This window comes from Frieseomelitta varia, unplaced genomic scaffold, assembly GCF_011392965.1.
Source record: "Frieseomelitta varia isolate USP_RPSP 00005682 unplaced genomic scaffold, Fvar_1.2 scaffold_522, whole genome shotgun sequence".
NCBI classification, from domain to species: Eukaryota; Metazoa; Arthropoda; class Insecta; order Hymenoptera; family Apidae; genus Frieseomelitta; species Frieseomelitta varia.
In genome coordinates this window covers 82,941-110,242 of record NW_025110282.1, presented here as the reverse complement: position 1 = coordinate 110,242, position 27,302 = coordinate 82,941, and the positions used below count along the sequence as shown (strand labels likewise).

The 27,302-nt window shown below is 37.2% G+C and overlaps 1 protein-coding gene across 1 annotated transcript in view; it reads left to right on the top strand.

Moving 5' to 3' along the window:
- Positions 1–26,614, top strand: part of LOC122533363 (semaphorin-1A-like) — a 372,885-nt gene extending 346,271 nt beyond the window's left edge. The window contains exon 6 of the mRNA XM_043662998.1: positions 26,557–26,614. Within this exon, the coding sequence (XP_043518933.1) occupies positions 26,557–26,577 (21 nt within the window). The 3' untranslated portion in view covers positions 26,578–26,614. The remainder of the gene's footprint in view (positions 1–26,556) is intronic.
- The last annotated feature ends 688 nt before the right edge of the window (positions 26,615–27,302 follow it).

The window sequence follows — 27,302 nt, the reverse complement described above, 5'->3', positions numbered from 1 at the left end:
GTTCCTGTACACAGGAGGAGGTCGCCTCGCGATTGCCCTCTGTTTCCAAGGAGGGCCATTAAAAATTCGACGAAATATCCTCTGCTCTCTCCTTTTCGATCTCCCCGCTCTCTTGTCCTTATCTTCTCGTTAGATCCGCTACTCTCTCGTGTCCCCGGGGGGAGAGATCGCCCCTTTGCAAAACGCGTGTAAAGATAGAATACCCTTCGTTATTGCAGCTTTATGAATTCCATTGTTGCGTTCGTACGTTTTCAGTTTCCTCTTTTTTTTTTTTTTAATCGACAACGATACGGATACGGAGGAACATTCTTTTTTTTTTTTTACTCCCCATCGATTCACAATTGCATCACGGATTCATCGTTTTCTTGTATTTATTTGCCTCGGTTCTCTCGTTCCCTTTGTTCGATACGCTGCGCTCGCCGCCACGGGGAATTTACATCCTCTTTTGTTACCGCGATTTCAGGGTTAATAACGTGCCCGGGGAAGAGAGAAAGGCCACACGTCGCTTAAATTAAAGGAGCACCGGGTAGACAAAGAATCGTTGTCTTTCTTATTTAGGTCTTTAACGATTTTCCTGGCGAGCCGGGTAATTATTCGAGTTCAACAACTAACCGTCGTCTTCTACTCCTTTCTCCACTCCGATCGTTAATAATTCCATTTAGGGGAGGATTTTTTGCGCTTCGTTGCGATTAATCCTTTCGAGATATCGGCTCGTTCTCGTAAGTCGAGCCCTTCTGAGAACAGTATTTTGAAATAATGAATTGTTCGTTACTACGTTGGTTTTACAAACTATAATACATAGTACGAGAGGACGAAGAAGAATAGGGGAGAGTCGCGTAATATCGATCGAACCTAGTTTCTTACGTTAGATATCGATTACGCATTTTATTTAGATGAGCAAATAAACATTTCGTGTAACATATTTTGGAGCAGTATTATACTGAAATTGATATTCGGTAAGGTGAAAATTTATTTCGTTAATTAAATTTCGTCACAAATGATTTTCTTCTATTATTCATAGTGTAATAAAATTCTCTGGTTTTGCGATGCTTTTTGTAGATAGAGTATATTACGATCTAAAATATAATATTTCTGACTGTCGACCATTAAAGACCAAAATTAGTCTTTCTGTGTCTTTTTTCGCAGAAATATATCTGAAATTTGGAAACAAAAGAGATCGGACAAAGTACGTAAATCAGGAGAACAGTAAAATTTTATTTAGAATTCAATATCTAGTAATTTGATAATAGATCGGTACTGACCTATTTTTCATTTCTTACAATTACTACATTTTAATTTTTCTGTAATTTTTTACAATTTTAATTTAATTTTAATTTTACAATCAAATTGTAAAATCACAATTTTAATTTAACTATAATTTTTTTTGTAATCTTTTTTGTATACGAAAACCAAGTGTGACACTTGCGCACACATGACCTAATATCAGCTACAATAAAAATGGAGACTTATCTGTTAAATTTCTCACGCAAGCTATATTTTTCATCGGGCACAGACGGTGAAAGGCGAGCCTTCTTTTAACAGAGACTGAACATTTCGTCCCGTATATAAGTGGAACGCATTTGCGATTCTTATGCGTGTGGCTCGTGTACCATGTTGAAATATGTTTCAAAGTGTTGCGTGCTAGAAGGCTAATTTACACAAGCCAGATTATATTCGAGAGAGTGGACGGAAAGAGGCGCGAGTGAAATTTAACCAAATATTGAGTTTCTGCTTAAAAGCCAGGTGCAGGTGCACGCGAAACCTAGCGACGCAGCGGCGAAACTGAATTCCCTATCTTGCTGTCCAGCTATTTCTGCTCGCCGGCGTGCCGATCTTTCATGCAGGTTGTCGTTTGTTGACGGAATAAGAATTTTTCTTATCTCTTAGAAATTTTCACCGCGCATGAATTTGACGCGCATTTGTAATTTCGACTAGATTTCGACTCTCTCGGTGTTAAAGAAGCAATAGAAGTCTTTAGTTTTTCGAGCTACCAGATTCTCAATTTTCGTTTTATCATCGTGTGTTCCACCTATAAATATAAAGTACAAATTGGAATTATTACTGGGACTGTGAGAGTAGTGAAAATGATTTGTAACTCTTGGCACGATACTAACAATTTTTACAGATTTCAATGATCTTTAGTAAAACATATATAAATAATATTTCAATGATTTCTAGTAAAACATGTATAAATAACAGCGTTGTTTGTTCTTTGTATTATTATTTTCATATCTCCGATATAAATTTTATACCTGAATCGTCGTTGACGAAATTAACCAGCTTTAACAATGTGACAAGTATCTTCTGTTTGATCAAAATACTTGATCAAAAAAATCTTTCTTGTTTCAACTCTGAAACAAGAAACTTTGAAACTTTCTTTTCGTTCATCGAATCGAGAGGGAAATTAAAATTTCAGACACAGTAGAAGTCCACCGAACATCCGTCGTAATAGTGATTTTTCGTTCGTACGTTGTCATGTTATTTCTGTCAAACAAATAATACAGAGAGTTCGTTTAATTATGCGTCGATTGAAATTTGGTTTCATCAGTTAGAGATCTCAAGAGTAAGTAAACGCTGCTCGCCTAAAGAGGGAAATTCGTTTTGCCGCGTCGATGTCAACCGCTTCGCGTTTTTTCCAATTTTTCCCGAGTTTCTATTTCGACGCTTGTTCAAACACCAGAGACATTTTTCATTCTGTCGAACGATATTAAAAAAAAAAAAAAAAAAAAAACAAAACAGCGGCGTGGCGGAGTTTTGTTTTCGCAAATTTCGCGACATCGCGTTGACGTTGCGCAATCTGCTCGCCGCTCTGTTCCTTCCGCGCTCTTTTCTTCCTTTTATCGAGAACTTTAGCTTTAATTGAAATGCACTTCCGTTCCGGCCACGAAATCTCCGGTGAACATACACGCGAGAGCCAATCTGTAAAAATTGGAACCCAAAGTTTCTGCAGATTCGTTCGTTTGTTCTCTCGGTTTGCACAGCCGATCGTGTGGTTTTGCAAAACATTCTTCAAGGAAGGAAATACACGCGTTTCTTCGAAACTGGCCGTTGCCGTTGTTATTCGTCCGATTTTTATGCGAATTCCCTCGAATTTGCATCATGCAGCGTGGATCCTGTCAACCTTTCGCCCTACGATTCAATTCTTTCAGGCAAACGTTGGTTACAATTTATTAAATTGCGTGAGTTGTAAAGATTCATATTTATTAACCTTCACAAAAATAACTGTCAAAATTCTTATATATTAACGACGATGTATCTCGAAACGATTGAGTTTAATTAATCACTATTCTGATCGAAAAGGAGCTCATTAAACTTTATGTAGTAAAGAGATATGAATCGTTCAAAGTTGAGAATTTTTCATGGATATCCCAAAATATCTACAATTTATATGATTAAAGTGCGTTTCCATTATGTAAAGTAACTTTTTCTGTCTGTAATTTTACACGTTACGAACTTAATATTCTATTGTGTCAGTAGATGATAGATTAAAATAAATATTGAAAAAGAAGTTTCGAGGATTATTTAAAGTTAGTCATAGAAACTCTCGATAATTCGCCGATATTTAACGAAGCAGGTATCGCAAGCGCGGTCCTACAATGTTGTTCCACGATTAAATTTCGAATTCCGTAGGATTACAATTTGCTTTTTCATTTGAACCGTAATGGAACTCGATATTCGAGAGGATTAAGCGAGGTGGGTCATCGATTATCCGACGAATTCGTTCGTGGCGAGCTTGGTTTTAAACTAATTTCGAGAACCGTCAGTGTCGGTTCAGCATTCACGACAGAAAATTCGAGATGAAAGAATTTTTCCCTCAATTCGTTCGGTGTCTCTCAATTTTTCTTTTTCACTTCTTTTTTTCACGGTGTAACTCGTGTAACTCGTGTAACTCGTGTTTCGTCGCAACATGCATAAAAACTTCTAGCAAGCTCTCGCACCGGCTGTGCGTTCGATAGGAAAATGTAGAATGGTACCCGCATACTAAATGGCGGGGCAATTCGGGAAATCTGCATTTATGCAACGCGCCGTGTTTCAATATTTACTCGAATTTTACTTTGTGTACGTAAGCGTTAATATCGCGCGGGCCGTGTTTCGGAGCTGATTTGCCGAAATTTAAATTTGGTTAATTAATAAATTAATTTGGCCGGTTAATACACCGGGCGATAATTCCATTTGGCTTCGATGTTATTCCATCGCGCATTACATATTTCAACAGCATTTTCTTTTGGAAATCAATCGTAACGAGTACGAGCGTTCTCCCTTGCTTCTCTGAATTTACGAACACCCCCGGTCGATAATGATAATCATTTATAGTTCTAGACACGATAAGTCGTACTTTTCGTACTTGCAGTTGAAAAGAATATGAAGTAATGTTCAGCGAACTCTTGAGCCTACTCACTTGCAGAAATGTACAATAATTTATTAATATTAGTGTTTCAGAGATTGTTTGTCCATATAATTGCTTTCAAGTGTACTTGATAGAAATATAAATTTTGTTTACTTAATGTACTCGATCTTTTGCTAAACAATGGCGATATTTAAAATTGCAAAGAAATGTAGATTATGTCTGTACATATTCTATATAAAAATTAACGTAACTTGCTCATTGTTCGAGCCTCTTTACACCGTCATTTGATTTATCGCTTCTTGTGCGCTTCTCGCACTAAATAAAAGAAATTTGCTCGAGAAACGACTCGCGAGCGGTAGAATCCATTGGAAAAGTTGGTCGCCGCGTGTTTCAGCGCTAAAACGGACCAGAGCCTCTCGTTGATTAGCGTTATATCGCGGCTCTGTTCGGAAAACGCTCCTCTGAAAAAGGACCCGCATTCGGCGATCGCGCGTCACGGTATTTGTTCTTTCAAAGTGGACACCGATGTCCGAGAACGGAACAGAAAGATTCGCGGATCGACGGACCATTTCACAGCCTCGTTACCACGTGGCCGGGGAAACTTTCTCGCGAGCACTCGAGCATAATTGCGACGCAGACGTTCGCGACGAGTAGCAAGAATATCGCGTGGAGAATATCGACCCGGCAACTTAATCAGCCAGCCCTCCTCCCTCTTTCGCCTGCCATCGGCCTTTCATCGTTGAATAAAGTTGCCCTTTGTCGCGTAATAAGTAGATTCGAGAGCATTCCCTCCCTCCCCGCGGTTCGGCGACGACGTTGTCTGACGCGCGCCCCGGCGCACGAACCGCGGTTTCAAAATGATTTTATTATCCGGCTGGTAATTGGCCCCGGATATCATTTCCCACCGCCGTGCTCCTACAGATTTTATTACTGTTATCGTGTTCCCCCGGCTCGAAGGGCGCACTTCCGATTGCTTGAGCTGGTTCACTTTCGCGGTATACCTCGACTTATTTTCACGAGGATTGCGATTTGTCTGTTTCCTCTCCTTCAACTCTTGAATTCTTTTACGGGAGGAGAGGGAGAAAGAAGAGAACAAACTATTGGAGTATCTTGGTCGTCGATTGACGATGAAAAAGAAGAAACAGAAATGCAACTTGGTGCACATCGCAGTTTCCAATCCTCCCAAATGCTAACGATGGCTAATGTTGATGATTTAGACTTTAAATTGTAATTAAGTATATAATAACTTCGAGGCAGTTGATTTGTGAAATTTAATACTAGGCTGTAACTAATTGTTACCGAACCGAGTTAAACTAATTTCCGGTGGCACAAGATTCAGCACGCCGCACGTAGTCTCCGAAGGTTTAAAAAGTCCACATCTGTAAACGATAAGGTAGACGTATACCGACGCGTACAGACGTACACGGTTCATGTAAGATACAACGTACGCATATAGACGTACACGGTTCATGTAAGATACAACGTACGCGTAGAGACTTACACGGTCCATGTAAGATACAACGTACGCGTAGAGACTTACACGGTCCATGTAAGATACAACGTACGCGTACGTTATTGACGGGTATAACGTTAGTAAAATATAACGTAAGATATAACGTTCGTGTACATATAATGTCTTTGATATCTTCCTTTGGTATCAGACCAAAAAATCTTGTCTACACTATGTCAGCTTTACGAGTAACTGAAACAATGCAAGATGTTCTCTTTCCCAAAGAGATGACTCGCTGAGCGACGATCGACAAAAAGAAGCAAGGAACAAGCAGCTTTCAGATATCGAGATATCTGAAAGCCGCGAGACAGAATTGGCGTGGTGCCACGTTCCCAAGACGACTCGACTCCAGAGCCAATAAAGAAACCGAAGATTTCCCAACGAGCTCGTGAAATTTCGCGTTGATCGACGATCCGCGGTGTCTCACTCTCCAACTTCAAATTGACATCGCAAAATCGTCCGATTCTTTAAAACAGGCTTGGTATAACTCGCGAGATTGTACCTGACGTTACATTATTAACGCAACGGCTGCTGTTGCCAATTGTATCCAACGATCGTTTGGATAAACTTGGCTCGATCGTATCTCTCCGATTGCCCTGATCGTCAACGGAGATCGGCTCGATGCCGAAATTACCACGAGCGCGGAACTAGTAAGCCGCGTTCGAAGGACAGTCGGACGCGAGTCGAGAGTGTGCCACTTGTCTATTTATTGCACAGGCACAGTCATATTCAGCGGTTAAGGTGCCGGGCCTTCGGGTTCATTAAGTCCGACTAATGGCGATCGATATCCCGTTGAATTGTCAGAATCGTGCTTAGAAACTCACGCGCTACGAACTTTTTCCACGTGTTTCCATCTAACCGTGTTTCAATGGTCAAACTGCTGGCCCATCGATAGGTACGTTCGATAGGAAGTTCGCAGTTAGCTTGCCACGACATTTACCAAATTGTCCCGCGGAGACACGGTGATTCCCCCCAGTTTTCGCGTGTAATGATTTTGTAGGTTTCGCGCGATATCGATCGGTTTTGAACAGCAATATGCGATGTTTCTAAAATTGCGGGCTACAAATTGTCGTTCGAAAGTATGTGGACGTTGTCTCAAGTCTTGGAGACAGGTTTGTAACTAGGGACAAAATATTTAACATTGTACAAAGTTTTTAATAAATTTGTGCATGCTAGAGAGTATATATATATATATATATTTTTTTTTTACCAATAACTAATTAATCGCGTAGATTCGATCAATGAACCGCAAAATAGTTTTTGAAATTGAAATCTAGGCTGCACTGTTTATAACTTTTATTAAAATTTGTAATTCTCGTTTTACAATTTATAATTTCTGTTGAAAATTTTATAAACGTGAAACTGTGTTCTTGGAGATTTAAATAATTTTTCGTAAAACACGTAAATAAAACCTCGTGTACTCTGTCGTATTTTAAAATTTAATCAGATGGAAATTTCAGGCTCGAATCGTCGATGGTTCTAGTGTCAATTTTTTGGCCAATGGTATCGATTCAATATCGATCCGATCTGACTTCGAGGCGCGCGTCGTCGCCTTTGGGTCTAGGCCACATCTTTCGTTTCTTCGGTCAATCTCCCTGATTAATTAACCGTTCCAGACAGTCGGAGAATTCTTTCCAGTTAAGTCTGTCATGGGAAACGCTTCTCGCTCGCGCGACCGTGTAATTTACCGCTACAAATGGACCGTTTCCTTAGTCTATGCCGGCATCTCCCGAAGTAATTAACTCCGGGCTGCAGTTCATCGGCATCAAAGTTGAATAGACACCGAGCGAGAACTTTGATCGTGTAAATTCTCGTGGAAACCGCTGGCCGGACCGACCGATTTTCCCTGCAGAAAGCCACATTCTCGAGGCCTTGTCGTTCGTTTCGTACGACCTTCCCTCTCTCATCTATTAAGAGAGGATATTAGATGGAAATCTCGTGGAAATCCCCCGGTGTGGAAGCTAAACGCTCGACGAAAATTATGGCTACGAAGAAATTGAACGCTGTGATAAAATTACGACTCCTAAGATCGTCGACGATCTTGTCACGGAGTGATCGTAGGTTTTGGAAATACTGCTCCTGAACAGTTTTTTTTTTTTTTTCTCACTTACAGCAGAATTAACGCACGTTCTACTTGCAGTAGAGTTAATGCACACACGCTGCATGTAATACGCAAAAGTAAAATACCCAAAGAAAACTTGTAACATTAATTGTAATATTATGTAGAAGGAATTATGAAAAATAATTTTTTCTGATTTATGTAAAATCGACACGAAATTTCCAGACAAATATTCATTTTCATTGTCACCAGAACTACCAACGATTGAAGTACGAAATTCTCATCACAGACATTCAAATTAAAAAAAAAAGGGATAACTTTACAATATTTAAAAAAAAAAGAAGAAAGAATAATACAATGGAGTACGGCTGTCTTTTATAGCTTTTGTCTGTAAAAGAGTCATTTAAATCTCTGGGAATACATTGTTTTACATCCATAAAAAAATTTCTAACAAAAATCAGAAATCAGAAATGATTGTTCCAGCGTTGATTACGTTCGCGAAAATTTGAAAATCCGTAAAAATCGGACGTCTGGTGACAAATTAGTCCAGAAGTGGTTGACTGGCTGCCCCCTACTCTCCTTCACTAGCGCTATCCCCTCCACTGCGTCTCAGTGGGGTTCGTGCATCGAAGAAATTTCAGTGTAGTGGAGAGAGATCGATGCAGTGGAGAGGGTAGCGATCAGAAAAGTAAGGGCTAGGGCCGCCAGTTAGCCACCACTAAATTTAGCTTATCGTCGCGGAAACTGGTTGATTAATTTCTTTTCTCCCGCGGTCAGCCATTAATTTCATGATCGTGTGCTGACGGTTTGTACACGTACGAGGTAAATCGTCGCCGGTGGTTGCGAGTCACATCCCCTCGAGGAGGAAACGGCGGTGTTGAGCCGATTTTAAGCAACGTTTACGCCGCAATGTCGCGACACACTGAAATATCGATCGCAAGCGAGCCACCGACTTCGCGAATCCGACTGGATCCGGCTTTTCAACGGTCCAGAAATAAATAACGCCAGGTTTCTAAGGCATCAGGCTACGTTAACGAATTCGTTCTGGCCTACTTCGACGCGAAACCTCGTTGCTCCTACATACAGGGGGCATCGCGATTTCGGGAACTCACTTTTTGTTCGCGAGCTCGCGCGTTTTTCACGGTCTTCCTCGAACTCGATGTTCGTTCCAGGTCAGATTTAATACTGAAACTGCTGGTGGAGTGTAAAAAAGCTTGTGTCGGGAGGGAAATTGGAATGCAGAGAATTCGAGCCCAAGGTTCCTGCTACGCGATTTCTACGAAATTATAACAATTTCAATATTTAATGTTCGAATATTTAATATTTAAATTTAATATTTAATATTTAATTGAAGTCATTATATATTGTCTCGCCCAAAAGTCTTAGGACAGTTTTGTGTTTAGTATTCAGTGCTTATCGTGTATACATATTTTATAATGCAACATATTAATATATCAACAGAATTGTATTTAATTATATTGTATATTGTACATTGTATTGTATAATTTATACTTTTTATACTGTGCAATTTATATTGTAAATATTTACCGTACTATAACTTGTAATTTATATTGTAATTATTATATTAGTTTTACTGTACAAGCACTTATACTTGTCCTAAGATTTCTGAGTGTGAGTACATACGTTATTGTACTCATAAAGATATTCTAAAGAGACTAGAGAGACGTGTGAATAGCTGTTTCACTCACTGTAATTTCTAAAAAAATCTCGTCTGTCGTGATGATCGATTAGTCGAAGGAAATCGTTGTAAGAGTATAGCAATCAGCTCGCGAAGCGCCTGTCCGAAGAGATTTCCCTTGTTCTCGGGAACGCGAGTTTTATAGCCAACTATATTACTTTGTGTTCATGGGATTCGACGAGCTTCGAGTTTGATTCATTACGAGCATTAGAGCCAGCTTGGTTACGGGCATCGAGCTCATCAGCTTCCAGTAAAAAGCAACTAGTTTCCGCCACTGAGTTACAAACGAGCTGCTTTTACCGTAACTTTGTAATTGGTCGTAGATAAATATGATTTTGTTTGAAAATCGCGTGTAATTTAACGTGCATTGCTGCCTGTTGTGTGTTATTACGCACGAACGTTACCGAAAATGACAATCGGTTGAATCTCTTTAAACGATCGCGCTGTAGAATTTTGGACAAGAATCGAAATTCTGACAGGGATATATAAACATGAAAAAAAAAGTTTACACGTATGAAAGACATAAACTTAGTAATTGATTGATCGTCGGCATTCATGCATTTTTAGGAAATTGGATACTCTAAGAATATATAGAATATAATATACACGATGTACAAAAACTACATGAACTAGAATATTACAATATTTGGTAGATTAAATAAATTCACAGGTTTATTAAACGAAACACATTCATTTATTAGATGAAATGAATAAAATGAAATAAACTTTGTTCCTTTAATTCTTACATGTTGCATAAACATCTACATTATTGTATCGTTTGTGTTTTTTAATTTACTTACAAATTCATTTGGAAATTAGAGACGATCAATTGAATTGCTTTTTCCACATTCAAGTACTGTGATTCATGAGTTGGAGATAAAAATCGTACAGCCAATTTTTTTAGAATTTTTATTGTAAAGAGAAAATTTCGATCTGCAGACCTATCGTCAGATTCAATCGTGAAACAAATTTTTTAATATTTATAAAGTACGTACTATGATAATTTATGTTATTTTCGAGAAGGAAAGTGTCTTTGTTAGATATCATGAAAACATTGTAGAATATGTATAAAATGAACGATGTATTTTCAAAGTAGGGGCTTCAGACTTTAAAACCGGCCAGAGTCGTACGATTTCTTTTTTTCTTTTTAAGGAATTATAAAAGCTTCAATATCGACAATTTAGTATACGATATTGTAAAAATCATTGGTAAAAATTGATTGTAAAAATTTGTGAAAATAATTAGAATAATTGCAGTACGAGTCGCTTTGTAATAACACGACAATTGGCAAACATATTTGTCAGCGAAGAACTAACCCACCTTCTTCAAATCGCTGTAAATCGTACGGTTCGTCCGAATGAAATTAACATCAATCGGGCAGCGCGTTTCATTCATAAGCTCTGAATAATCGGCGCTTAAATTCGATTAATCTATATATATATGTATATACATTAATCTATCTAATATCCAATTGCGCATAGCTTCCGGTTCAAGACTGGTGAATAGAAAATCGCATATAGAACGTCGTAATGTGCGTTCAATTCCGCATGATCCGAAACAGGCATTAACCGCGATCATTCCGCGGAATATCGATCACCATTACCGCGATACTTGGGTCTCTCTGTCTCTCTTTCTCTCTCTCTCTCTCTTCCCCCTCTCGCGGTGGCTAAGCACAAACCAATGGCGCGACCCTAAATTGGTTAGCGATCAGCCGGCATAAAGAAGGCCGGCTAATTTATCTGGATTCCAAGAGAATTCACCGTTAAATGAAATTTCTGTTTCGCAAGGCGGCAAACCAATTCCATAAGATTTCTTGGAATTCGCCGCGAATCGCCGCGCGAGAGCCTCCGTGATTAATCGTTGGGAAATAAATCGCCTCGTTTTTATCGATTCATCGCGAAGCGTCCCGGGGAATTTTTGCCGCGAGATTATTAACCCCGAGGTGAACTATCGATTTATTTTCGTGTTAATTTCTTTTACGCTCGTTTTGTCTTATTTCGTATCTTTATTACTGTGAGAATTATTTATTATAGTGGAGTAGTATTTACTATATATTTACTATATATAGTAGAATAGTAGAGTACTATTTAGAGTAAATTCCTTTGACGAGGAATACAGTGTTTTGCATCTCTTTCTAAAATTTCTAAAAGGAAAAATTACAAATTGATCGCTTTCGATCGCCTTGGTAGTTCCAGTGTTAACGTTTTCATACAATGAAAATTATGATTAGTTGGTCCTCTAAAGATTAACTCAGTTTATTTACATAGTGTACCTACACTTTGATACGAAATTGTAGGATTACGCGTCCTGTGTATATTTGGCATAATTGCCGGGCAAATCTAAAAGTTGACTATCCCGACTGATCCCGGGGAGACGTGCGATAGGAGTCTGTCTCAGTTGTGTACTTGACGTAACGTTCTAAATGGACATCTCCCTCGACAGCGGTTCACGATATAGGGCACTATTACCTCAAACTTGCCGAACCCCTGAATTCTACCTCTTTATCAACGAACGAGAACCGCCACGTCGCAATAAACACGCGAGGCTACAAATTGAGCTCTCTGGCCAAGTTTCCTTCCCGAGTGCAACTATCGGCCGAGCGCAAACTACGTTAGTTTTCCTTCGTACTATTTCTAAATACGTATTATAAAAGGTACATTTTCGAAGTGTTCGAGCACTTTCGTGCACTCGAAATTGAGAAAAGTTAACTATGTCAGTACGTTCTATTCAATATACAAGTGTCGCAATGCCAACGCAATGAAATCAATCGGCCAGCTATTTCTTCACGAGCCGGACACGTGTAACGATCGATGAATCAGTTCCATTGATGAGACGATCTCATGACGGCCTGAATCCGGCTGATTCTCCGAAGTCTCTAAGTCGAACGAAACGCCCTGGGCTATGTAGTTTCCACCATTGATTCTAAACAAGCGTTTCCGACGCGTGTTTCGCAAGAATACCAAGCAGTTTTTCATCGTTCGTTCGCGATCCTCTCTCTCTCCGTGGCACGCTCGACGCGGCACCGACTTGCCAACCTGATCACGTAAAATAATCCTTCGAATACCTGTTAATGCACACCGTTTTCTGCAGTCCCGCATAAACAGACGCTTTGGAATTGCGCTCGAGCCGTACGTTCCGAGTCGATTTCATCTCGTGTAATAATAATGCAGCGCGATTGAAACGAATTCCGAATGTGTGCAATGTTGAAAAATAAGGGGAATCTTGAAACTTGCACGTCGAATCGGTACTGCACAGTGGAGATTTGAATCAGCAATGTTTGAATGAAATATTTAATGATAAATGAATAGACTAATGATTTAACATCGTTGGCTTTTTTAAGGTAGTTAAATAAATGACTGAATACTGTGAAAAAAGTAAAGAAACGCTTGTACAGTTCCGAGTTTGAGTAACGATTAACACTATGTTTGTATAAAGTCTGAAATCTAGAACAGTGAACATATTTTAAAAATCGATATCGTGCACCAGAGTCGGCTAACGTGGACCTTTGTCCCTTCTTTCTTGATCGCTACGTTCGGAACGCTATCCCCTCCATCGATCTCTTCACTACATTGAAATTTCCTCGCCGTGCATGAGCCCCCACTCTCTCGCTCATCGATGCAGTGGAGGGGGTAGCGCTAGCGACCAGGAAAATAGTGGGCGCCAGTTAGCCTCCTCTGTCGTATACAATACCGATCAATTAATTTTAAATGAATATACGCGCGTGTGAGATTTTTAAAATGCACTTGTTTCAAGTAAATTGAATTCTAACGTCGTTCTCGATGATCTGTAATCGTAACGTCAGGAACATGAACATGAGATTTTCTCAAAGATTTTCTAAAAATTCCCTTTAAACCACCATCGCTACTTATCGTCGTGTGTAAGCGCAAGTTGAACCACGTTGTTCGTTCCAGAGTTAAGAATATTTTTACTGTAAGATTGACCTCTGTTCCACGAAATTCTATCGATATTTTCTCCACGACGCGGCGCGTTGCCATTCAATCGATCCTACATGCACTCGCCCGTGTATTTGTCGGAATTTTCCAAGGGACTAACATTTGCGTCTTGGAGTCATCTGTTCAGTTCGAGAGTCCATTTACCAAATCGATCTTATCTCGAGGGCCGAGAGAAGATTTCAAGCTTGATGCAATAAAACGTCAGGTCGAAGGGGAATGTCTCTGAATTTTTTCACGGCGCAACGCCGTCAACGTTCGTGCAACGTTCACGTGTATCCGGAAAAATTGCTTTGTTTCTCTCGGTCGTTAGTATTGGCCGGCAGTCAAGAAAAGATCAAACACTTCGAGCGTATCCTCGCGTGTAACGGGTAGCCCGTGCAGTCACGTTCGCCCGCGTGTGTGTATCTTTCTCTCTTCGTTTCCCTCGACGCGTTCACGTTGGGCTGTCACGTTGCCAGGAATTTGCAGCAGCTTCGCCTTCGGTAAATGAAATTCTAAACAGAACCGTGAAATCTAGCGTGTGACTGGCCTTCGTGAGACTTCCGAGCGAAACGACACGTGAGACGGAAATCGGGGGAAAACTAAACCCGACTCGAAATGACTTACGTTTGTTCGCGTATGTCCTCTTCAATGTCTCTTCAATTTCGAACAATTTTCCATTCGCTCGGTGCCGAGAGCAGTTACAATTACGATCAAACGCGGCGGGGAAATTTTCGTGATATTAATGCAAAATTATCTGTTTGTGACGATATTATGATAATTGTCGCTGCATTGCGGAATTTTATGTAATTGCACGAAATTGAAGAAACATAGTGCATATTCAATTGGAATGTAATATTCTCTCAACAACAGTACAACAAGATAAATTAGAATATAATATTCTATAATAAAATATAGATTTAATATTCTAAAATAAAACATAAAAATATAATATTCAATAAAAATGTAATAATATTCCATGTATAGCTTTCTCTGTAAAACAATTTTCTACCGATTTTTTTATTTCTTTATTCAAAACTATTCACTTGCATAAAAATCCCGTGGTCAATGTAACGAGGAACCTTTTTACAAATATTGGATATAAAAGTCAGTTGATGTGAAATCAGATGTTTCTTGCAATATTTCCTGGCGATTTTTCTTTGCTCGAGAAAGAGAAATTACGATTTTGATCGGACGCGACAAGGAAGCTTTTATGAATATTAGTTATTAGAAATTGGATGTTCTTCCCACCCCGAGTATTTCTTTAGCTGAATAATCTTTCTTCGTCCGGAGGAGAGAAGAATTATAAGCATGATGAAGACGAGAAAATTTTTATAAATATTAAACGCAGAAGTTAGTTGATATGAATCTAGACGTTACCGTTGCCGTTTCTTCGACTAAATAATTTTTCTTCGTTCGGGAGAGAAAAATTACGATTACGATCAAACTTGACGAGAATCCTTTCGCGAATATTAGTTAGGATACGTCTGTATTGAATTTTAAAATATGAGTTACACTTATTCACTCACACAAGATGTATCATGCATAGAAATTAGAGAAGAAATCATAAATAGAAAAGAATACATTTTATAGATGTCACATGTTTTATAGGCGCAATCCATTATATGAATAGATTTATTATGTGAGTCTCGATATTCACTGGCAATGACACTGTACTTATTATAATACTTAATTTAAGTATTATAATTTATAATTTTAATTTAAGTATATAATAATATACTAATTATATATATATAATAATAATATACTAAGTATATAATAATATATTAAATATATATTAATTTAAGTATATTATAATACTTAATTTAAGTGTTATATTTATAATTTTAAGTATTATCATTATAATACTTAAAATGCTGCCTGTATATTATACATTTTCACTTCAATTTTAAATTTCAACAACGATAAATAATCGTCTCTCGTTGTGACGTTGACGAATTGTCAATGAAACACTATTAATAAAATGTTTCACACAATACGATTAATATAAAAAAAAGTTTCTACTGTGGTAAATGTGTTCGAACACTTGTGAACGTACACACGTAATGACACAATAAATATCAACAGTTCTTTTTATAAATTTCAACGCATTACGTGTAACGTATGTATATATTTAGCAACGTGGTTTCGCGACGTTTACCTCTTCAAATTGCGCGACTCAATTGTTAGGTCTCAATTGTTTTTAATATTTACGAAGCTAACTTTAACTCTTAACGAGTCGATCCGAGTGCAAGTATACTCGGTGTTATGCAAAAACCCAATGTTATGCAAAAAAAAAAGGCACGTGCAAGTCGTTTCTTCAGCAATGACTGCGAAACGCGCTCGCTGCGACGATGATTTTCCGTGGTCGTGGAAATCGCTCGGAGAGGCGCGAACGTCCAATCGTTGCTGTAATTTCGCATATTTACGAGACCGTGCACAAAAGGCGGCCATTTGTGAAATTACGCGTCCACACGCGCACGTCTACGATGTGTGTGTGTGTGTGTTGAACATTACCTACATATGTTAAATTCACCTCTACGTTGCTGGTGTGTCGTCGCACCATGAATTTCCACATACTCTCTATTCCGGGTGAAATTCTTGTCCTTCGTTTTGGCGCTTTTGTTCGAACCGCGAATAGGCTCCTTTTCTCTTGACGTTACAACGATCGACCACTTTTTGAGCGCGATGTATCAGGTGCTTGCATATTTCGTGCAGAATGCGTGTTGTGATTTTTGTTGTTACGGTAGATGAAACAGCAACTATAGATTTTTCTTGATTACAGTAATAGTAGACTCTTCTCTTCTATATTAATATTAAAGTATGAAAAAATATGCATTAGAGAAAATGCATTTTATTTATTTAATGATCCATCGACAAGATGTAATAATAATGATGATGATTGCAACGAGGCACGATATAGTATTTTCTTAATGTTAGAACAGGTTGAGAAATAAATAAATTTACGTAGTATATTAATTACTATACAGTTTATTCCTGTAACGTAGTATCACGGTGCTGCACAAAAGAGCAGTCGTGTCGAAATATTAATTTTAACTTTTTCAATGATACCAAGACAATCTACTAAGTCATTGTACAATTTGTAAACAAGTGTATTTGTACAATTATTGCCAGTGTGAATAATTTTCCGAAGTAGCGAATGTTTTTTTATTCATTTATTTGAAACAAGAAATATTCATTGATTCAGCTTTGTACAATATTTCTCGCAGTCAAATTTTTCGAACACTGGGTTTTAACGGTTTTATTTTTTTAATCGTATTAAAAATATTTAATGACTCTTTAGGTTTTTCGTGTTTTGGCAAAAATTAATGATCCGATAATCCTTTTTTCTTTTTTAAACAAAATGGTCAAAACGATCAATAATTCTTGTTAGGCGCAAAACAGTGTACTTTTATAGATTTAAATGATTCTTCATAAAATATATATAAATAAAAGCTCATGTACTATAAGTTCTGTTGAGATTTGACATCTCTGATTTTATGCTTCAGTCGTATCGGTACTTCCAGTGCTAAATATCCCCAAGTACTCGCAGTGAAACGTATTCGTGATAGTTAGTAACAATCACACGCAACAGTAGAATTACCGAGTGTTAACGACAGACTGCTCGTTTGTGCAACGAACCTCGACCTAATATTACCGAACAAGAATATTACGTTTATACGAGCTGGTTGCCGATATAAGAAACCGCGCATCCCGGATACGAGAGATATCAAAATTGCATTAGGTATCGATTTTTCTTCTTTTTCTTTTTTTTTTTTTTTTTCTGTGCCAGCAAATCCTTGAGTTCCTGAAAGCGTTACACAGAAGCCAGCGTGAATTGTACTAATCGAGCCGCGATTATCTCCGATCGTACGAATTCTTTTTCTCAGACGATTTCAGTTATAGTTTGTTCATTCGCTGAACGAGCCGTTTGATCGAGAATCGCGTTCCGAGCGATCATATTTTTCTACGAGATTTCATGAATGCCGGATGAAGTCGGAATTTCTGAACGTCGTTGACGACAGCTCGTTTCTTTCCTTTTCTCTCTCTCTCTCTTTTTTTCTTCTCTCCTTCTTTGAACGAACGTACTCAATTATTTAAACTGATATCTCCACCGAGAAGAAGCAAATTGTTACGTTATGTGGAGAATTAGATCATTCCACAAATCTCGGATGAGAGTAGGAAAATATTTGTCGAGAATTGACGAAGTTTTTGTCCCTTGAAAATTCACCATCCTCTTCGATCGAATTTTCGATATCTTTTAAATAGACATTTTCACGAGATATTGACAAGGAGAGTTTAAATCGCGGAAATCGAACTATTTTCCCGCTAGAAATTATTTCGAACCTAACCCTTAACTCGATATTTTGACTCGATGTCTGTCACCTAGAGTTGCCACCGAGCGATATTTTGACAAAGCCCCGTCACCGTCTCCTCTCGTTTTCAACGTTTTCGCGTGCTCCGGTACGCTTCGTTATACTCTCGATCCATCATTCCACTTAGAGAAGCAGGATAATTGTATTATCATGACAATGGCGATTCAAGTTTTCTCACGCCATACGGCGATACAGCCGATGTATTGTACGAATGACAAACACGTGCTCATCATGCCTCGCGGGGACAATGCGAGAGTGCACGATAATACCAATTGTAAAATATCTCGCATGTAATTACACCGGGGGCGAATTCACTCCGAAGGGAGAAGTTTCCTTTCGATTCACGTGTGGAAGGTGGAAACTCTCGTGGAGACGAAGAGAGAAAGAGAGAGAGAGAGAAATGCGAGCAAAAGAGGGAAAATCTCTCTCGTAGCGTTGCTTTTTTCCTTGCAAGCTTCTGCAAACCTTTTTTGTGCCTCGTTTACGAGTTAAAATAGAATTCGAGAGTTAAAATACGACGCCGGGTGTTGTTTGCTTGTAAAATGCTTTTACAGTTACCATTAAAGCCTGTTTGCCGAGTACTTTTGGCCGAGGCGAGTTAATTACGCCGATATCTAAATGACGCACAGAATCGATAAGGCAATCAATTTGGCGAAAATTGGGTAAAGTTCCCAAACTTTAGAAATTTAGAAATTTATCCACTGTGAATGGTAGACTTATATATTCCAATAAAGTAATAGAATGAACATCGTTGTCTTCTGGATTCATAGGATTTCAATTAACAGATGAACGAGCGCCTATGAAATATACAAATATTTCTATTTCTTTCAATGAATTCAAAGAATTTATTTCAACTTCATAATTCAATTGAACTTTTAACGATTAAAATTCTTGTACTTTTTCAACTATTTGAAATCTTCAAACATATACATACTCACAAAATCTATGTAAAAACACTGATCTTGTGCTGTCACGTCTTTCGTACGATAAATTTTACAAAATTGAAGTTAAAGTATCTCTCTTTCAATTCGTTAATAATTTCTCGACATACATGGGTTAGTACATTTTTAGAACGTAGTTTCATCGGTTTTTTCGTGTACAAAAAAGAAATCTACGATTCCATTTAAAAACAGAAAAGTTGCAGCAACGTTTTCTAGACGCATCGAAAGAATAAATCTGCAGGAAAGTAGATCCTTATTGGCCAATTTCCTTCTCTACAGCATTGTTGTATCTCCCATCATTCTTGAGATACGACCTGTTACTGTTTCGAGAATCGGTATTAATCGTGGCACACTTTCCACGAGCAGACAAGTTCGATTTCAATTTCGATTTCATTGCAGCGCGCGATCTAACACGTGTCTTAGACTCGATACACACGTAAAAATTTCCAATCGTCGACGTCGGCGGTATTATCATTCCACCGATTGAAAAATCAGTTTTCTTTCTTTCTCCTTTTATTCCGACAGCGACGGGGACTGCTTTAAAGGCAGTATCAAAAAAAAAATCTCGCGTTATTATTCCATTGATTGAAAAATCAGCTCTTTCTTTTTTTTAATTTCGACAGCGACCGAGAGTACAAAGCGATACGCTTTTCACATCTGAAAGTTTCGCAGTCGTCGACGTCGGCGTTGTTATTCCAGCGAAAAATCATCGGTTTTCTTTTTTATTTTTATTTTTATTTTTTTTTTTTCATTTCGACAGCGACGAGAGTCGCGTAGCTATTACATACCGCGAAACCGCGGCCAATGCGGTTGCAAAAAGACGCCTGGATTATTAATTTCCATCGCGGCTCTTCCGTTCGAAATAACCGATGACTCGACCCATCGGCTTCTGGTAAAAGCACCTATGATTACGAAACGCGTATCCGAGTTCTTGCATCGTAATACCTTCCGCGTGTTTGGTAACGAGCGTTACAGAAGGTTTTCACTGAACGGAACATTCTGCGGCTTCCACAGAGCTCAGCTGCAAGTTCGATATTAGCGGCGATTTTTCAAATTTTCGTAAATATTATATTACGCAGGCATTGATTTTCATTCAAACAATTGCACGATTTTACATATTGCATGACATTAGGTAATATTATTGTATAATAATATAATACTATGATTATGATTATTTTTTTATATTTTTATTGTATAATATTTATCGTATGTGAGGGAATTTTAGGATTGTTACATTAATGTGACAGAAATATTAGTTTTTAATAATATTATTGTATAATAATATAATGTAATGTAATATAGTAATGTAACAATATTTTAGGATTGTTACATTAATGTGACAGAAATATTAATAATATTAATAATATTATTGTATAATAATATAATGTAATGTAATATAGTAATGTAACAATATTTTAGGATTGTTACATTAATGTGACAGAAATATTAATAATATTAATAATATTATTGTATAATAATATAATGTAATGTAATATAGTAATGTAACAATATTTTAGGATTGTTACATTAATGTGACAGAAATATTAATAATATTAATAATATTATTGTATAATAATATAATGTAATGTGATATAGTAATGTAACATATGTAACGTAATAATAATACAATATACATAATAATATAATTAGATAATAAAATATATAAAAGTATACATTACAATAAGATGTACATTACATTATTATATTATATAATTATATTATTACGTTATGTAATCATATACATTATTATGTTATTTTATATAATATAATATAATGTAATATGATATAACAATATAATAATATAACGTAATAGTAATAACACAATATATTCATGATACAATTACACAGTAAGAAAAATACGAAAAATAATTACGCAAGTATTAATTCCAAAAAAAAAGAGAACCAACTGCTAGGATAAAATTCAATTCAATTTTAAAATAGGTGCGTTCACTCTGCGTTTGCTCGATTTTCAACTGCACAGTTAACAAGTTAAAAAATGTAACAACACGTTTGGAAGAACAAGATAACGTGTCCAGTAGTAAATCCGTAAATTACCGAGGTTCGACTCGGTTGTTCCTCGGCGTGGTGGAAGGGCTGATGAAATGTTGGTGAAACGAGAAGAAGCTGTTCAGCGTGGCGGCACGAAGATTTCAAGCGGGTAACCTGCCCCGGTTAAATAAAGAATCGCGGAAGGGACACTCCGCGGTTAATTGGAATAATTAATAGGGTCGTTTCATTGTCCATTTTCTCCGCTGTTCGCCTCAAAGGAACACGCTGAGCCTCGGGGACGTCCGCCGCTCCCAATTGAATCCCGTAGAATTCCGTTGCCCTGTGGACATTGCCCTTCTGCTCAGGAAATCTTCTATCTTTCTAGCCTCTCCTCGTCGAGAGACACCGTGAATATTCTACGTTACGGTCGAGTCTTTCAAAACGTGAAAGATGTACGCAGGGATCCGAAGGATTTCACTGATTTCAGCGCGATTTTTCTGTTTCGTGCGCGGGGACAGTTTAGTCGCGTAAATATCGAAAACTGGAAATGAAGGGAAGACACGATGAATTTATTTATTGGCCAGTGTAACTCTGGTTAATTCGGAGTTGTCAGCTCTTTGTGAGATTAGATGTTATTATTACGTCGCTCTGATTCGCATTAAAGCTTCATGAGAGGTAATGTAATCAGTGCCTGGGGTTAATTTACCAATTCGAACTTTCGCCCAGTGGAACAATTCCTCTCTTTGACAATTTTTCTCACTGATCGATCAGCATGCATAGCAAACGTAGGTGGGTAAAAAGTAGGGCAAAACCAGATACGTACTTAACGTGTTTAGCTCGATAACAAAAACTCGGATGGCAAAAGAGAAATTCGCACAAGACTAAGTGTCTAAACTTGATTGATCCTTGCAGACAATAAGAGAATGACCAAACCGAAAGCAAAATTTTGGGGAAAATAAAATTTCCTGAAGATGTATACAAATATCGTCCAACCGGGTGCCAATTTAGCACCGAGTCCATCGAAATATTTTCATTACTATTCGTTTATTCGATAACGAGTTTCACTCGTTTTATCGTTGCTCTGCGTCGACGCAAACGTTGGCCAATCTTAATGGATTAATCCCCGGGTCCGGCAAACGAACTTCGTAAGAACTGGGAATATTCCACAGCGAGTGATTAATATTTCGCGGCGGAAACTCGCGTCGCGGGGCAACGTGGTCGCTTATATCGAGCGACCTGATATTCAGCAAGCTGAAACCATCGTGTAACGCGTTTCATTGGCCGAGCCGAATAATCGCATTCACGAAAGACTGGAACGCGATCGTACAATCCACCGGGCTGTATATGCGTGCAGTCTCAACCGAACCGGTGTCTCGTCGAGATATCGACGCACCCGGTTACGCCGACGCTGCTGTTTCATCCGTACCGAAACCAATCCATTGAACTTAACTGGTGGAACTATGTAGCAGGATAGCTACTGGCCACGGATGAGGAGTCGATTCCCGTGGCCGTCGCAATTAGCACAGCGAGGCCACGTTAATTACCAAATCGATGTCACTTCTAAATTTCGACCGCGCGGCCACCCGCCGCGAAATCCATGGCTGGCCTTAAATCCGGCCCACGATTCCCAGCGCGGATTCCCCGATAACAATCGCGTGTGGCGGATTGCAACCGCGCAATGGAACGTTTGCATGACAAATTTTCGACGAACGACGAAATTTTTCCCTTGTGATGCAAGTTTTTTTCCTTGTACCTTGTGAACAGTTCAAATAGTAGAGATTGTCATTGAAGAATTGTACATGATGAACAGTATACAACGATTTAGGGAATCATATTCGATCACTTATTGTAGAAGAACTGTTATCTGTGTTATGTGAAACAATTTTGAGATTAACATTAACATTATACATTATATATATACATAAATATCGATAAAATATAAAATTTTTAATGGCGGATAACAGATTATTAATAAAATTAATATTGGTATTAAAGTTCGAGTAATTTTAGTTGTATGATTTCTTAATAAAAATAGATTTAAAAATTTGTTTAATATTAAATCTAAAATAAAATATATTGTTGTCTGTGTCAATCTGTGATATGTAAAACAATTTTGACATTAACATTAACATTATACATTATGTATAAATAAATATCGATAAAATATAAAATTTTTAATAACGGATAACAGATTATTAATAAAATTAATATTGGTATTAAAGTTCGAGTAATTTTAGTTGTATGATTTCTTAATAAAAATAGATTTAAAAATTTATTTAATATTAAATATAAAATAAAATATATTGTTGTCTGTGTCAATCTGTGATATGTAAAACAATTTTGACATTAACATTAACATTATACATTATATATAAATAAATATCGATAAAATATAAAATTTTTAATGACGGATAACAAATTATTAGTAAAATTAATATTGGTATTAAAGTTCGAGTAATTTTAATTGTATGATTTCTTAATAAAAATAGATTTAAAAATTTATTTAATATTAAATCTAAAATAAAATATATTGTTGTCTGTGTCAATCTGTGTTATGTAAAACAATTTTGACATTAACATTAACATTATACAGTATGTATAAATAAATATCGATAAAATATAAAATTTTTAATGATGGATAACAATTATTAAAAAAATTAATATTGGTATTAAAGTTCGAGTAATTTTAATTGTATGATTTTTTAATAAAAATTGATTTAAGAATTCATTTAATATTAATTCTAAACTAAAATATATTGTTAATGAAATAATTATAATCATAAATGAATATAACAAAATTATGAAATGAAATGAAATTGTCTGAATATAATGAATTTGAATCTTGAAATGTTATTATATTTCACGTCGAAATTTTTAATAAAAGTAAAAATTTTATATTTGAAGTTCAAATTCAAAGCATTATTCTGCCGTATTAAAATTTATTTATTAAAAATATTTTTAATATCATATTATATTATATATAATGAGAGGCGATTGTTACAGTTATGTTGATATAATTTAAAATTAATGTGAATTTACAAGATACTTATTTGAAACATACATTTAACAAAAGAATTAAGTTAGGCATAGTGAAAATGTTAAAAAATTTGATATTTCTTTATAGCTATGTGATGTAACATAAATCTTTGTTATAGTCTTCTGAGACTCTTATGTTTTAATATTATATCACTTAATGTTCACTGAAATTGTAAGATATTAAAACAATGATAAAGTTCTAGTCTTCCTCGTCGATTCATTTTAGCACTATCTAAAAATTTCATTCCATTGTTTAGTTTACTACGATAAATCTATTCACAGCCATGAAACTAGTTGAATACTTCATTACTATATTTATTATATATTCTCCGGGGCAAGAAGATAATAATTCCCCTACGTCTTATGTTATGTATCGCAAAGTAGAGGCAATGTGTAGATAGTTACATCAGGAATTTTCATGTTGACTACCATTTTCGAGAAACAACTTCCCAAAGAGACACAAAAACGAAAATGTAAATATTCGGCTTAGCCTCGAGGCAGCCAGGTTTGAACAAGTTCGCATATTTACGCTGCTCGGTCGTAAACGGGAACTATCGAAAGTGTAACATTCGCGTGAAATACGGTCAGTTAATTCGTGAAAACGAGTCGCGAGAAAAATCTGAAATCCAGCTGAAGTATGCTTGATATTGAAATTGAACAAGTAACATTATTCCGTGACAAAAGTAGCCAAAAGACTTAACAGAAGTCGCGCAGAGTGGATGATGAATTTACCAAAAGATTCCGATAATTATGGACAAAGAAAATGTTGTGGACGATCGCGGTGTCCAACAGTTCGAGATAAACGTGTTAAAATACGTATCGCGTCAAATTCAAAGCCTCCGCGAGACAAATTGCAGAGAAAGCAGAGTTACGATCCCATTGTTAGGAATGTTCGACATCTATTAAAGAATTGTGAATATCTGAAGCGACGAAAATTGCAACAAAAATTGCTTGGTTGAGGCAAAAGAATAACAGTTCGCAATACGTTTGTACGAAATAAGAAATAACGACGACGAATTATATTTACCGATGAAAAGACTTTCAATTAAGACGGACTTGATGTCCTCCACTACTGTTATCGTGATTTACGAAAGGAGCAGCAACTTCTGAGCCGTCGACCCATGGGAGGCAGCGGTATAATGATCTGGGGAGGTATTAGTTATCGAGGTAAGATGAAAATAATTAATTTATTACGGGAAAATTAAATAATGAAATATATATTGAAACAAATTAATACAAAATTTTTCAACGCGATAACGCGAAAGCAGTGAAACAATATTTTGCAGACCAAAAAACTCGTGTTTTAGAATGGCCAACCAAGCGAAAATTAGTTGGGGGAAATTCGCGAGAATTATAATGGAAGACAATTAAATATTGATGTATTGTGGGAAGAACTAGGTCAAAAAATCATGAAAAATCTATCTAAATCTTTGTCTTGAACAATGGCTGCTGTCATTAAATGCAAAGGAGGTCATATCAAGTATTGAATAATTATCGAATTCCAAATCCACGTTCCTTTTCATTCCACCTCATTGTTTTTCACGAAATGTACTCTCTCATTTTGACCTGCTAAATATTACCATATTTCTATCTTTTTCCTTTTTTTCTAGTAACACAAAATGTATTGCAAAAAGTTTAATTTATGTTACTTGTACATGTCGACGAAAGCACTACGGAAAAATACGTATAAGAAAGATTTCGTATCATTTGTTCAATAGAAAGAAAAACTTAATAATTTTTAGAAGTGTGTGTATTCAATGGACTGTATTCCTAGTTTCTTTTATGCTCATTCACGCATCAGATGTAGTTCGTTACAATTCGTTACAATTATCAGCAGCTCGTGAAAAAGAGTATGTCCGAATTGTTGGCTCGAGATTTACGCACAGTGCAAAGAGTTTTACAAGTTCAAGGCGTTGTAAAAATGCTTAGAAAATATATTTGTAACTTGATACATCACTGTGAGCCGCGTCGCGTTGCGCAGAGGGCTCGCGCTCTCGCGTGTTAGGCGAGCACCGCACGCCAACCGCGGCTGATCGATCGATTGGCTGTTTACCGGAAAGCCCGGTGACTCGTATTTTTCCGTCATTTGCTCCGGTTTCCAGCGAGATCCCGACACCCGCTATCGCGCGTAATCGCGCGCGGATAATCGCGATCTCTCGACGTCCCAGCAGCAAATCCATCGCGCGTCCCATTTGGGATGTTGGAGCCTCGTCGCCGATTGTTTACCCCTTGTGTATTGCCGTCGGCTGTCGGTGAAACTCGAACGGCTGCGGTCGTCGATTTAATTGCTGCGACTGATTGCTCGATATTAGGTAAAATAAAATTAGATAAAAGAAGAATGCCGACTCGAGCTTGGGATTCGTCGTGGAGCGAATTGTTTTTGTCAAATTTGATGGATGGGTCCTCGACTACTTTGAGAGACTCAGAATGACTATTTTAATAACACATATGTTGTGTAACAAATTTGCAATTACATAATACGTGCGTTGTTCAAATAATAACAATTATTGGTAAGTAATTAGGGCGTCAGATTTTAAATAAATAATAATTAAATATTCTGTTATTTTCTTTAATGGTGCGTTGGATGCCTGGTGTGTTAACCTTCTGTACAATCGTGAAATAACACTTTAAATCAAATCAATATCGTTTTCCATTTTCTGTTTCAGGTAAGAGCAAATTCTAAATAGCAGCTAAAACACGTCGAACTGACTTCTGATTGACTTCAGAGTGAGTAAATATTGTTTATCTTTGTTTGAGATCGAAAGGAGAAGTCACGACGAGTAGTCAGTCGAAATTTATTGATCGAGAACCGTCTGTAACATAATGAGAACAATAATAGAATAATAATAATAATAATAGTAGTCGAGCCTCCGCCTCAAATCTATTAACGAATTGAGAAAATTGGTAGCTTCAGTTCCTTTAAAAATAACGTTTGGCGTACGTTACAGCGAGCATAATTTTTGAATAGTTATTATGGCAAATGGTAAATGCAACGGAGAGAGGATAATGGAAAGTAAATGGCCTGAGAACCGCTGTTGCGGCTTTGTAACACGCTGTGATTTCAATTAGCGATGATGCATTTTACGGGAGCGTCAAACAGGTGTTACCCGAGTGGATAGAGGTGGGCCCGATAGATAGGTCGGGATCCTATTTTGAGCGAAAGATGTTATTTGCGCGAAAATGTGAACCGTGAACTCATTGTCGGTACATCGAAGTTTAATCGAACTCGTAACAAAATTGTCAGGTGCTCTAACACTTATCTCGCTGCCTTTTTAACGATTATTTACGACATATCGTTTCGAACTTAATCCTGACAGCGACATATGTTGGTAACGCGATGTTATCGTCTCTTCATTAATTGCAATTTATTGCAATTTCTCGTCGAAACGGTTTTCGACTTTTGTCAGTTCAG